This window comes from Nerophis lumbriciformis, linkage group LG07 (assembly GCF_033978685.3).
Source record: "Nerophis lumbriciformis linkage group LG07, RoL_Nlum_v2.1, whole genome shotgun sequence".
NCBI classification, from domain to species: domain Eukaryota; kingdom Metazoa; phylum Chordata; class Actinopteri; order Syngnathiformes; family Syngnathidae; genus Nerophis; species Nerophis lumbriciformis.
The window spans coordinates 48,645,288-48,660,000 of NC_084554.2; the positions used below are offsets into that span (position 1 = coordinate 48,645,288).

Here is a 14,713-nt window from a genome sequence, read left to right on the forward strand (position 1 = left end):
ATATTTTTGCCCCTTCTCTGGGATTATATTCCCAGTTTTGATCTCGGACGTCTGGTCACTTATAACATACAAGAATATTCTATTACTGTTCAGCAAACTATGAATAATAAAACTAGGGCTGCAACAACTAATCGATTAAATCGATTAAAATCGATTATAAAAATAGTTGGCGATTAATTTAGTCATCGATTCGTTGGACTATGCTATGTGCATGCGCAGAGGCAATTATTTTTTATTTTTTTTAATAAACATGTATTTATAAACTGCAACATGTACAAACAGCTGAGAAACAATAACCAAAATAAGTATGGTGCCAGTATGCTGTTTTTTTTCAATAAAATACTGGAAAGGATTGAAATGTAGTTTGACGCTTGTATCCAAGTAATAATCGACAGATTAATTGATTATCAAATTAATCGTTAGTTGCAGCCCTAAATAAAACACGCCAAAACATGTGTCCTTTATCATAGTTACACGTATGAGAAAAAAGCATGTGAAAATCAGTGGTATTCAGTGAGGTAAGATGAAGTAAATGCGCTGACAGTTCATTGCTCCTGCCAAATGAATTGCACAGAGTGGAGCGGATCACCACTCCAAGATGGCGGCCCCGCGTCTCGTCAGCGCCAGTAGGCAGTAGCGCTCGATGCTGCGTACCCTTAGAAGATGTCTATGGAGCAAAACATTGACTGACCCTTAACCCATAGAACTGCTGGCAAAGCTAATACCACAGAAGAAGAAGAGAAAAATACGATTGACAGGCTTACCGTCCAATCAAAAAAGAGGAAGTTACCGTTTTGACCAATCGTTGCTTTCAAGGGGCGCGAGTCCCCGCCCCGGCCCACAGATAGCATTAGCTGCCGGGTCGCCTTCAGTCGCTGTCATCAGAAGACCCGCTCGTACGTTCGCTTTTGGTTAAAACAATTAAATGGTTACATTTGAGTACAAATATTTTTAGGCGAAAAACCCGCCTGGCGTTTGCTGACTATCCCACACTCGAGGTAATACCGCATGCACTGCTTTGGTTAGCATGGATGCTAGTGCTAATGTGTCTGCTAATATAGGAAGTTGGCTTTTTCCTGTCCAACGTTGTGCTTGTATGTGTCCTGGTCCACAGCTGCCATCATGGGCGAGGTGGAGCTCTCCTGCCGGGCCTATGTGAAGATGTACCTGCACGCCTGCTTGTTCCCCCGGTGCAGCGTCAACGGGCTGCTGCTCTCCTCCAGCCCGGCAGGGGGCGACGTGTGCGTGACTGACTGTGTGCCCCTGCTGCACTCTCACCTGTCTCTGGCGCCCATCACTCAGCTGGCTCTAACTCAGGTAGGGTTGCCAACAAAGGAACTCAGGTAGGGTTGCCAACAAAGTAACTCAGGTAGGGTTGCCAACAAAGTAACTCAGGTAGGGTTGCCAACAAAGGAACTCAGGTAGGGTTGCCAACAAAGGAACTCAGGTAGGGTTGCCAACAAAGGAACTCAGGTAGGGTTGCCAACAAAGTAACTCAGGTAGGGTTGCCAACAAAGTAACTCAGGTAGGGTTGCCAACAAAGGAACTCAGGTAGGGTTGCCAACAAAGTAACTCAGGTAAAGTTAAAGTTAAAGTACCAATGATTGTCACACACACTAGGTGTGGCGAAATTATTCTCTGCATTTGACCCATCACCCTTGATCACCCCCTGGGAGGTGAGGGGAGCAGTGGGCAGCAGCAGTGGCCGCGCCCGGGAATCATTTTGGTGATTTAACCCCCAATTCCAACCCTTGATGCTGAGTGCCAAGCAGGGAGGCAATGGGTTCCATTTTTTTTATAGTCTTTGGTATGACTCGGCTGGGGTTTGAACTCACAACCTACCGATCTCAGGGCGGACACTCTAACCACTAGGCCACTGAGTAGGTAGGGTTGCCAACAAAGTAACTTTGGTAGGGTTGCCAACAAAGTAACTCAGGTAGGGTTGCCAACAAAGTAACTCAGGTAGGGTTGCCAACAAAGGAACTCAGGTAGGGTTGCCAACAAAGTAACTTTGGTAGGGTTGCCAACAAAGTAACTCAGGTAGGGTTGCCAACAAAGTAACTCAGGTAGGGTTGCCAACAAAGGAACTCAGGTAGGGTTGCCAACAAAGTAACTTTGGTAGGGTTGCCAACAAAGTAACTCAGGTAGGGTTGCCAACAAAGGAACTCAGGTAGGGTTGCCAACAAAGGAACTCAGGTAGGGTTGCCAACAAAGTAACTCAGGTAGGGTTGCCAACAAAGGAACTCAGGTAGGGTTGCCAACAAAGTAACTCAGGTAGGGTTGCCAACAAAGTAACTCAGGTAGGGTTGCCAACAAAGTAACTCAGGTAGGGTTGCCAACAAAGTAAGGGACACCTTTTGCAGGGCTGGTCCACCCAATTTATTTGAGCCTTTTTTTTTTTATTTGTGTGGGAAAAGTATGGAGTGAAATTACACACACAAATGTTTGACTATTTGCAAGTTAAAAAAAAAAGAATTTTCTGTCCACCATTTTACTCCCCTAATTACGCCTTCTTGTTTTGTTATTTTGGGCGGATGGCACCATGCACAAATAACAGTAGCTCTGATGGCCTTCAATTGACTCAGCAAGTTTTTTATACCTACCTACAGTTTTTTTTCGAGATATCCGATAATGGCTTTTATACCGATATCAGATATTGTCCAACTCTTAATTACCGATACCGATATCAACCGATACCGATATATACAGTCGTGGAATTAACACATTATTATGCCTAATTTTGTTGTGATGGCCCGCTGGATGCATTAAACAATGTAACAAGGTTTTCCAAAATAAATCAACTCAAGTTATGGAAAAAAATGCCAACATGGCACTGCCATATTTATTATTGAAGTCACAAAGTGCATTATTTTTTTTAACATGCTTCAAAACAGCAGCTTGGAATTTGGGACATGCTCTCCCTGAGAGAGACAATGAGGAGGTTGAGGTGGGGGGGGGTATATTGTAGCGTCCCAGAAGAGTTAGTGCTGCAAGGGATTCTGGGTATTTGTTCTGTTGTGTTATGGTGCGGATGTTCCCCCGAAATGTGTTTGTCATTCTTGTTTGGTGTGGGTTCACAGTGTGGCGCATATTTGTAACAGTGTTAAAGTTGTTTATACGGCCACCTTCAGTGTGACCTGTATGGCTGTTGACCAAGTATGCGTTGCATTCACTCGTGACTGTGACAAAACGTAGATATTGTGTGACTGAGCCGGCACGCAAAGGCAGTGCCTTTAAGGACTATTGGCGCTCTGTACTTCTCCCTACATCCGTGTACACAGCGGCGTTTTAAAAAGTCATACATTTTACTTTTTGAAATCGATACCGATAATTATGGAACCGATACCGATAATTTCTGATATTACATTTTAAAGCATTTATCGGTCGATAATATCGGCAGTCCGATATAGTCGGACATCCCTAGTTTTTTTAATTGAATCATTATTTTTTTTACTTAGGAATCGTTTTTGTACTTGTGAATTGTGTAATTTGTCCTCTAAAACAGTGTTTTTCAACCACTAGTGTGCCGTGGGAGATGATCTAATTTCACCTATTTGGGTTAAGAATATTTTATGCAAACCAGTAATTATAATCCGCAAATAAAATATTGTTGAGTGTCGGTGCTGTCTAGATCTCGGCAGAGTAACCGTGTAATACACTTCCATATCAGTAGGTGGAAGCCAGTAGCTAATGGCTTTGTAAACGTATGTAATCTAATGTTGTAATCTAATGCTTAAACCAAAAATAAACAAAAGGTGAGTGCCCCTAAGAAAAGGCATTGAAGCTTAGGGAAGGCTATGAAGAACGAAACTAAAACTGAACTGGCTACAAAGTAAACAAAAACAGAATGCTGGACGACAGCAAAGACTTACTGTGGAGCAAAGGCGGCGTCCACAATGTACATCCGAACATGACATGACAATCAACAATGTCCCCACAAAGAAGGATAAAAACAACTGAAATATTCTTGATTGCTAAAACAAAGTAGATGCGGGAAATATAAGACATGAAACTGCGACATGGAAATAACAAAAAAAGAGAAAAAGCCACCAAAATATGAGCGCGAGACAAGAACTAAAACACCACACACAGGAAAACTGCAAAAAACTCAAAATAAGTCAGGGGGTGATGTGACAGGTGGTGACAGTACACCTACTTTGAGAGAAGAGCTATAGTCATGCATGCTTGGTTATTGTTTAAAGTCATATCCAACAATTGCGACAATGAGTTTATGATTTCTGCTGGTGGTGTGCCTCCGCATTTTTTCAACGCAAAAAATGGTCCTTGGCTCAAAAAATGTTGAAAAACACTGCCCTAAAAAATAGTTTTTTTACTTGCAGAAAAGTATTTTTATACTTGTGAATCGTTTTTTTACTTGCAATTCGGTTTTTAAATAAAACTTTTTTTTTTACTTAGGATTTGTTTAGTTTTTTTAAATTGAATTTAAACTGTTTCGAATAATTTTTTTAATTGAAGAGAATAGTTTTATTTACGTAAGAATGTTTTTTTTCATTTGCAGAAAATAGTTTTTTATACTGCAAATAGTTTATTTTACTTGCGGAAATGGTCCCTAGTGTGTGAATGTTGTCTATCGGTGTTGGCCCTGCGATGAGGTGGCGACTTGTCCAGGGTGTACTCCGCCTTCCGCCCGAATGCAGCTGAGATAGGCTCCAGCACCACCCGAGACCCCGAAAGGGACATGCGGTAGAAAATGGATGGATGGAAAATAGTTTTTATACTTGTGAATTGTTTTTTTAAACTGAATGAAAATTGGGCTTTTTTTTTTACTTGTAGAACATTGCTTTTTTTTAACTTCCAAATTATTTAAATTGAAGAAATTCGTTTTTTTTAATTGCAAATCCCTTTTTAATTGAAGAATGTTTTTTTTGTTTACTTAGGAATCGTTTGTTTCTTGCAGAACATTGTTTTTAACTTGCAAATCCTTTTTTTAAATTGAAGAAATGTTTAGTTTTTTTGACTAAGGAATTGTTTTTTAATTGAATGAAAAACAATTGTTTTTTTAATTGAAGAAAAAATGTTAGTTTTTTTTACTTAGGAATGTTTGTTTTTATACTTGAATGTAAGGGACAAGCGGTAGAAAATGGATGGATGGAAAATAGTTTTTATACTTGTGAATTGTTTTTTTAAACTCAATGAAAATTGGGCTTTTTTTTTTACTTGTAGAACATTGCTTTTTTTTAACTTCCAAATTATTTAAATTGAAGAAATTTGTTTTTTATTGCAAATCTCTTTTTAATTGAATGTTTTTTTTGTTTACTTAGGAATCGTTTGTTTTTCGTAGAACATTGTTTTTAACTTGCAAATCCTTTTTTAAATTGAAGAAATGTTTTGTTTTTTTGACTAAGGAATTGTTTTTTAATTGAATAATTTTTTTTCTTTTTTTTACTTAGGAATGTTTGTTTTTATACTTGAATGTTTTTGTTTTTTTAACTTGCAGATTTTTTTTTTTTTAATATATATATATACTTTTTAATTATTAATTTTTTTTATTGAAGAAAAAAGCTTTTGTTTCTAATTGCAGAACATTGTTCTTGTTCCAGGTGGACGTGTGGTGCTCTCAAACCCAGCAGAGGATTGTGGGATACTACCAAGCCAATGCCTGCGCATCAGACAGCAGGTGAGTTTTAACCACCAGGTGGCGCTATTACCATCTGGCGGCATTTAATTCACTCTTTCCTTTGACAGTCCAACACAGGGAGCCACGAAAATAGCAGATAAGATCGCAGAGCAGTTTGATGGTGCAGTTTTATTGATGGTTAGTATGATACATTTTTACTTGTTACTGTCTCTTTAAGACAATGTTGTCCAAAGTAATGAAATAAGTAAGCTGTACAATTAGGACGCGTATGTAGAAATGGGAGTAGTTTTTGTTTATCTTTATCTATTCTTTTGAATGGGAAATTCCCCAATTGTTTTTCTTAAATAAAAAAGATGCAGTATAACATTTTGTAAAACTGAATAAAGTAATGTAAAAATAATAATTAAAACAACTGACTGAAAAAAATAACATGAAGACTGATTTAATTTACTAAAAGTTTGAAAATGTAGATTTAAAAACATAACTCAGTCAAAATTATACAAACAATATTAATGCAGCAAAATGTACTGGGCTATAGAAATTGCTCAAAAAATAAAGAGACCACTAAAATAACATTTAGACCTGAATGAATGAAATATTCTATTAAATGATTTGTACTTAACATAGTTCAATGTGTTGACAACAAAATCATACAACAATGAATCAAATGTATTAACCCCTGGAGGTGTGGATTTGGAGTCACACTGCAGGCTTTTTTGTGAGCAGTTTATATGGTTATTTAGGAATTATTTATTAATTATATGTATATTAAATATAAAAAATCTAAACATTTATGGATTTTTAATTACAATACAATAAAAACGCTGACTGCAAAATAATGACTATTGATGCAGTATATTTGACTTATTTGTCCTACACTAGATTGGATTGGTTTTACTCAAAATCATCTTTTAATTGTTCTGTACGCGTCTTTTGGGTTAAGAAAGTTATGATGCAGTTAAATTGTTTGCCGCGGTAAAATAAAAAAAACATTCATTTTGTGGATGAGGTACCTAAATAAGCATATGCTGTATTTTTCGGACTATAAGTCGCGTTTTTTTCCGTAGTTTGGCCGAAGGGGGGACTTATACTCAGGAGCGACTTATGTGTGAAATTATTTACACATTAGCGTAAAATATCAAATAATATTATTTATCTCATTCACGTAAGAGACTAGACGTATAAGATTTCATGGGATTTAGCGATTAGGAGTGACAGATTGTTTGGTAAACGTATAGCATGTTCTATATGTTATAGTTATTTGAATGACTCTTACCATAATATGTTACGTTAACATACCAGTTGGTTATTTATGCCTCATATAACGTACACTTATTCAGCCTGTTGTTCACTATTCTTTATTTGAAATTGCCTTTCAAATGTCTATTCTTGGTGTTGGCTTTTATCAAATACATTTCCCCAAAAAATGCGACTTATGTTTTTTTTTTTCCTTCTTTATTATGCATTTTCGGCCGGAGCGACTTATACTCCGAAAAATACGGTATGCACAGATGTCAAACTCAAGGCCCACGGGCGACATCATTTTGTCTGACGCGCAAACACCTGGAAATGATATGTGTCAATAAAGTACTTCATATTTTCTCACTAAATGCAATTGATTTTTTTTTTCATTTTGACAGAAAAAATATATGTACTGCTTGAAATTGGATACCTTTTAAACTTTAATAGTATCCATTATTGCAACAAATATTACAGTATATTATCATACTTTCCAAATACGTTTTTGTCTAAAATTAATAAAAATGACAATACATTTGATGTCGTTCTTTACAACATATTACTGTAAATTGAAAACAAAAAACCTACTGTTTTTTGCGTTAAAATTCTGTTGACTGAGCTGCCAGATTTTGACTGTCAAATTTACGGTTGTTGTTTTTAACGGTGTATTACTGTAAATGGAAAGACGCTACGTTTGTTTTTACGGTACAAAAACTGGCAGCTAAGTTGCCAGAATAAAAAAAAAAACTTGTACTGTTTTGCCATTAACAATATAATGTCGTAAAAACTGATGTCAATTTAACACTAAAAGCTTTTTCCGTAACACCCCCCCAAAAACAAAAAAACAGTGGTATTCTTCTTCCATTTACTGTAAAATGTTGTAAAAAATATATAAAAAAATACTTAACATTTTGTAAATGTAAAGTTCTATCCATCCATCTTCTTCCACTTATCCGAGGTCGGGTCGCGGGGGCAGCAGCTTAAGCAGGGAAGCCCAGACTTTCCTCTCCCCAGACACTTTGTCCAGATCCTTCCGGGGGATCCCGAGGCGTTAGCAGGCCAGCCGGGAGACATAGTCTTCCCAACATGTCCTGGGTCTTCCCCGTGGCCTCCTACCGGTCGGACGTGCCCGAAACACCTCTCTAAGGAGGCGTTCGGGTGGCATCCTGACCAGATGCCTGAACCACCACATCTGGCTCCTCTCTATGTGGAGGAGCAGCGGCTTTACTTTGAGTTCCCCCCGGATGGCAGAGCTTCTCACCCTATCTCTAAGGGAGAGCCCCGCCACCCGGCGGCGGAAACTCATTTGGGCCGCTTGTACCCGTGATCTTGTCCTTTCGGTCATAACCCAAAGCTCATGACCATAGGTGAGGATGGGAACGTAGATCGACCGGTAAATTGAGAGCTTTGCCTTCCGGCTCAGCTCCTTCTTCACCACAACGGATCGATACATTGTCCGCATTACTGAAGACGCCGCACCGATCCGCCTGTCGATCTCACGATCCACTCTTCCCTCACTCGTGAACAAGACTCCGAGGTACTTGAACTCCTCCACTTGGGGCAAGATCTCCTCCCCAACCCGGAGATGGCACTCCACCCTTTTCCGGGCGAGAAAAAAGTTTTTACTGTAAAAACAATGTATATAAATAATAATGAAATCCAGAGGCAAATTCATAGATTACCGTATTTTTCTGGAGTATAAGTCGCATTTTTGGGGGAAATGTATTTGATAAAAGCCAACACCAAGAATAGACATTTGAAAGGCAATTTAAAATAAAGAATAGTGAACAACAGGCTGAATAAGTGTACGTTATATGAGGCATAAATAACCAACTGGTATGTTAACGTAACATATTATGGTAAGAGTCATTCAAATAACTATAACATATAGAACATGCTATACGTTTACCAAACAATCTGTCACTCCTAATCGCTAAATCCCATGAAATCTTATACGTCTAGTCTCTTACGTGAATGAGATAAATAATATTATTTGATATTTTACGCTAATGTGTTAATCATTTCACGTATAAGTCGCACCCCAAACTATGAAAAAAAACTGCGACTTATAGTCCGAAAAATACGGTATTCACTGTTACAAGCTGAACCTCAATGAAAACATCCCTGGTACATGTGATGTTTGGCGCCCTCTACAGCTCGATGGCAGTAAGATGTCACCAGACTTTCGGGTCCCTCCCATCGTGATGTACGAGCGCAAAGACTCCAGATGGACGCTCAAAGACAAACACATGTAAGAAGGTTCAGGGCTATATCCATAAACTTTGATTGATTGATTGACATACTTGCCAACCTTGAGACCTCCGAATTCGGGAGATTTGGGGGGGGGTTAAGAGGGAGGAGTATATTTATAGCTAGAAGTCACTGAAATTAAAGTATTTCTTATATAGTACAGTAATGAAAACAGTTGTTCTACTAACTGTACTGTACTTGCTGCTTACTTAAAAAAAATAACACTTCAATTTCACTATTTGAGTAGCTTTTGTTCTGCCATTTGAGTACTGGCGAGCGATCTCTGAATCCGGGAACATATCCTTCACGGATTTGTTGAAAACATCCGCAAATGAGAACGGGATGTTGCTTGCAAGGTGGCCCATAATACTGCCTTGTGCTTCTCTGAGCGTTCATGAGTGACTATATCCATTCATCCACCGTGTCATGGCTTATAGATAAACCTATGGATAACGGAGACATATATAATAGTCTCCTTTTCAGGTGAGACGATGCTAAAGGCAGTGCCTTTAAGGCACGCCCCCAATATAGTTTTCCGGCTGGAAATCGGGAGATTTTCGGGAGAATGGTTGTCCCGGGAGATTTTCGGGAGAGGCACTGAAATTCGGGAGTCTCCCGGAAAATTCGGGAGGGTTGACAAGTATGTTGATTGATTGTGTTTGGCGTGGGCGGCCAACATCCACGTTTTTCTAATTCCCTCGGTGCAGGATCATGCTGAGGCAATGGGAGGAGACCCGAGCCATCGCCAGCCAGATGCTGGAGTCGGGCGACCACGCGCTCCTGGTGGATTTCGACAGCCACCTGGACGACATCACCAGAGACTGGACCAACCAGAGAGTCAACGCCAAGATCGCCGAGCTGGCGTCGCCGGCCAACGGCAACATCTAAGACTGTAGACTTCTCCAACCTCAAACCACATCAGAGTTTATAGATGGTTTTATTGCTGGTTTTCCCCGTGTACACTACAAGCAAACAGTAAAAGTGTAACTCGTGCTGCCCTGAGGACGCACTTAAAGCTGCGCACGCACACACACACACTGGTTAGGACAGCAACGCGACAACCTGACATCACGTAGGTAACATTTGACAGCAGCTACTTTTTACACTTGTGGTGTATTCTCTTCCTGTCTAGTTGAAATGAGTGATTACATAGTTCTACTGGACTCCTTACTTGATTAAATGTGTTTAAGAAGAATTGTGTGGTTTTATGGCAAGGAAAAAAACAAAAAACCTTCAGAGCGGGGGCTCGGGTGTTGTTGGCACGGGGACCAGGTCGAGCGTGATCTCGCCCTGCAGGAAAGGTAAAGACTCCAGGAAGTCGCGAGCGGTTTGGACCTCAGCGTGCACCAAGGTGACCTACGGAGGAGGAGTGAAGTGAAGTGAATTATATTTATATAGCGCTTTTCTCTAGTGACTCAAAGCACTTTACATAGTGAAAGCCAATATCCAAGTTACATTTAAACCAGTGTGGGTAAAGTGTCTTGCCCAAGGACACAACGGCAGTGACTAGGATGGAGGAAGCGGGGATCGAACCTGCAACCCTCAAGTTGCTGGCACGGCCACTCTACCAACCGAGCTATACCGCCCCAAGGAGGAGGGTTTTATTGTTTGAAGAAGCTGGATCAGGTTATGACATCACCAGCTTTATGCACATGGACATGGGACTACCATTGAGGTCATGTCCTCGGTATTTTTTCAAGTCACAAAAAGATATGACTGACTGCAAATGTACTTTGTGGAGAACAGGGGTCGCCTACCAGTCGATCTTTGGGACTCTACCAGTCGATCGCAAAAATATATATAATGATGTGACCGACAGACACGCATTTTTACCTCTGAACACGCCAATAGTATCCACTCAGGCGCGCACTACACCCGCTTGTCTTGCAAAGCGTGGATCATCGCGCCGTAACAATCCATTACGGCTGACTGTAGCAATGCATCGGACATTTTCGAGCATCACCTAACTCTCGCCTGCAACAGGAAGCTAACAAGTCAAATAACCGAGTCCGTGAACATTGCTCCAAAGTACAGATTTTGTGTTGCTTTATACAAAAAAGTAAACATTTACATGTGCAAAGGCAGTAGTTAGAGATGTCCGATAATGGCTTTTTTGACGATATCCGATATTACCGATACCGATATCAACCGATACCGATATATACAGTCGTGGAATTAACACATTATGATGCCTAATTTTGTTGTGATGCCCCGCTGGATGCATTAAACAATGTAACAAGGTTTTCCAAAATAAATCAACTCAAGTTATGGAAAAAAATGCCAACATGGCACTGCCATATTTATTATTGAAGTCACAAAGTGCATGATTTTTTTTTAAACATGCCTCAAAACAGCAGCTTGGAATTTGGGACATGCTCTCCCTGAGAGAGACTATGAGGAGGTTGAGGTGGGGGGGGGGTATATTGTAGCGTCCCAGAAGAGTTAGTGCTGCAAGGGATTCTGGGTATTTGTTCTGTTGTGTTACGGTGCGGATGTTCCCCCGAAATGTGTTTGTCATTCTTGTTTGGTGTGGGTTCACAGTGTGGCGCATATTTGTAACAGTGTTAAAGTTGTTTATACGGCCACCCTCAGTGTGACCTGTATGGCTGTTGAACAAGTATGCATTGCATTCACTTGTGTGTGTGAAAAGCTGTAGATATTATGTGACTGGGCCGGCATGCAAAGGCAGTGCCTTTAAGGTTTATTGGCGCTCTGTACTTCTCCCTACGTCCGTGTACACAGCGGCGTTTTAAAAAGTCATACATTTTACTTTTTGAAACCGATACCGATAATTTCCGATATCACATTTTAAAGCATTGATCGTTTGATATTATCGGACATCTCTAGCAGTAATATATGATAAAACAAGGCGGCAGCAAAAGGACTTTGCTGATGTAAGACGACCATGTGACTCGCGTCCCATAAGTGACTATAGGATGAACAAATATACTCAAGTACTAAGACTATAGTGGCCACGAACAGTTAGCTTCTACAGCTGGGCCTGTGACTCGTCCCTATAGGCACATGACAAAAAAACACAGCAAAAATTGAGAAAACAGCAAGAAGCACAATGAGAGAAAACAAAAATTTTGACAGCCTATAATAAAAGCTTTGTCTTAAAAAAAAAAAAAAAAAAAAATATATATATATATATATATATATATATATATATATATATAGAGAGAGAGATCTTGCTTTAGTTTTTGGCTCATGGACGTACATACAATATCGTAACATGAAGACGCGCGGCAACCTGCACATAGTACAACATGGAGGGCACAGAACAGCTCTGTTTCAAAAAGAGAGCTAAAACAAAAGTAGCAAACAGAAGGAAAAACTGATAAATAACGTGACAACGTGGGACGAGCAGAAATGCACACGGCCATAAATGAAGTCATCGCTTCATCTTCTTCTACTTCCGTTTACGCCCGTGTTTTATAACTATAGGTCAAATTCCGCGAGCAATCCCTAAGGGGCCGCAAAAAAAAAAAAAACTATGGGCTGTTGTCCGTATGGGCCGTAGCGATATTCAGTTGTAATACACTGTTCAACCACTTGTGGCGGTAACGACAATACCACACAAACAGAAGAAGTGTGTCGCAAAAGTCATCGAGAAGTTTCTTAAGCGCAAAAAATATGACTAAAGTGGTGAAGCTATATTTTCATTTGCACTTTAATTTGATTGACAGCTCATTAAAAAAAAAATCATATAATCCATCCATCCATTTTCTACCACTTATTCCCTTCGGGGTCGCGGTAAAAACATATAATACATTATTACATTTAGTTAGAATTAGGGATGTCCGATAATGGCTTTTTGCCGATATCCGATATTGTCCAACTCTTAATTACCTATACCGATATATACAGTCGTGGAATTAACACATTATGATGCCTAATTTGGACAACCAGGTATGGTGAAGATAAGGTCCTTTTAAAAAAATAATAAAATAAATAAATTAAAAACATTTTCTTGAATAAAAAAGAAAGTAAAACAATATAAAAACAGTTACATAGAAACTAGTAATTAATGAAAATGAGTAAAATTAAGTGTTAAAGGTTAGTACTATTAGTGGACCAGCAGCACGCACAATCGTGTGCTTACGGACTGTATCCCTTGCAGACTGTATTGATATATATTGATATATAATGTAGGAACCACAATATTAATAACAGAAAGAAACAACCCTTTTGTGTGAATGAGTGTGAATGGGGGAGGGAGGGTTTTTGTGTTAGTGCACTAATTGTAAGTGTATCTTGTGTTGATTTAATAAATTAAAAAAAACAAAAAAAACGATACCGATAATAAAAAAAACAATACCGATAATAAACCGGATAAGCGGAAGAAGATGGATGGATGGATGGATGGATGGATACCGATAATTTCTGATATTACATTTTAAAGCATCTCTAGCTAGAATCTATTATCTTATTTTTATTTTAACAGTATAGTTTTTGAATATGATTAAAATTAAGAGTAAGATGACTAATTCAGTGTTGATTGATTGAAACTTTTATTAGTAGATTGCACAGTGAAGTGCATATTCCGTACAATTGACCACTAAATGGTAACACCCCAATACGTTTTCAACTTGTTTAAGTCGGGGTCCACATTAATCAATTCATGGTATATTATTATTAATATTTGAGTGGGCCCCGGGATTCTCCGAAGTGGAAAAGTTGGGCCCTGAGGTCAAAAAGGTCAGTAAACCCTGGGTTACGGTATGTGCTGCGCATGTCAAAATAACATAATCCGATTTAGGTGTGACGCATTAAAATGCACGTCATAAACGGATAACTTTTTTCAGGGTCCATGTACACGGGAACATTCTAGTCCCATTAAAGACATTTTTTGGACGTACCTTAACAGTGATGAGTTTACTAGAGGGATCTTCTGAGCTGCTCAGTTCTTCTCCAAAGCACAGAAAGAAGCTGCAGTCAGGAGCGGCGCCGCCACTCAAGTGAAATTCATCCGACTCTGGAAGAAATGGAATGATTGTGAGGTCCTAAGAGTAGCAGCACAAACACACCAGCACAACTTTCAACTATATATATATATATATATACATACATACATACATACATACATATACACACACACACACACACACACACACACACACACACACACACACACACACACACACACACACACACACACACACACACACACACACACACACACACACACACACACACACACACACACACACACACACACACATCAGAATCAGAATCAGCTTTATTGTCATTACGCAAGGTAACGAGATTGAGGCCATTCCATACAGTGCAATGTGTGCATGCTAGAAAAACAATGTGCAAATATATAGAAATATAAAAAATGTAGAAGTGCAATGAATATGGTGTGAAATGAATATATACATGAAAAAACAAAACAAAAACAGGGTGGTTGGTGGAATGGGTTATTGCACCGAAGAGAAGGCAGTTATGAGGGACAATGGGGCAGTCCGTTCAGGATGGTTATGGCCCTGGGGAAGAAGCTGTTCTTTAGCCTGTATGTGTATATATGTATGGATACGTGTGTATTAATGGATATAAGTAAGTACACACAAACCACACTTGCCAACCCTCCCGGATTTTCCGGGAGACTCCCGGAATTCAGCG

At 39.3% G+C, this 14,713-nt stretch overlaps 2 protein-coding genes across 2 annotated transcripts in view; one reads left to right on the forward strand and one right to left on the reverse strand.

The window, feature by feature from the left end:
* Positions 1–827: 827 nt before the first annotated feature.
* Positions 828–10,144, forward strand: emc9 (ER membrane protein complex subunit 9). Its single transcript, XM_061964926.2, has 6 exons — positions 828–998; positions 1,115–1,317; positions 5,562–5,638; positions 5,707–5,776; positions 8,995–9,089; positions 9,796–10,144. Exons 2-6 carry the CDS (start codon positions 1,123–1,125, stop codon positions 9,974–9,976), a joined length of 618 nt encoding a protein of 205 aa, XP_061820910.1. The 5' UTR covers positions 828–998; positions 1,115–1,122; the 3' UTR covers positions 9,977–10,144.
* The window catches only part of LOC133609386 (E3 ubiquitin-protein ligase RNF31-like), a 100,152-nt gene continuing 95,445 nt past the window's right edge, over positions 10,007–14,713 (reverse strand). Inside the window, exons 33-34 of the mRNA XM_061964932.1 lie at positions 13,951–14,066; positions 10,007–10,444 (exon numbers count right to left, since the gene is read on the reverse strand). Of these exons, the coding sequence (XP_061820916.1) occupies positions 10,322–10,444; positions 13,951–14,066 (239 nt within the window). The 3' untranslated portion in view covers positions 10,007–10,321. The remainder of the gene's footprint in view (positions 10,445–13,950; positions 14,067–14,713) is intronic.

Excerpts from the sequence above, each read along its gene's own strand:
- emc9 (XM_061964926.2), top strand. The coding sequence starts at position 1,123 with ATGGGCGAGGTGGAGCTCTCCTGCCGGGCCTATGTGAAGATGTACCTG. Across the intron at positions 5,639-5,706 it reads GCCTGCGCATCAGACAGCAG|TCCAACACAGGGAGCCACGA; the intron begins GTGAGTTTTAAC and ends TTCCTTTGACAG. Across the intron at positions 5,777-8,994 it reads ATGGTGCAGTTTTATTGATG|CTCGATGGCAGTAAGATGTC; the intron begins GTTAGTATGATA and ends CGCCCTCTACAG.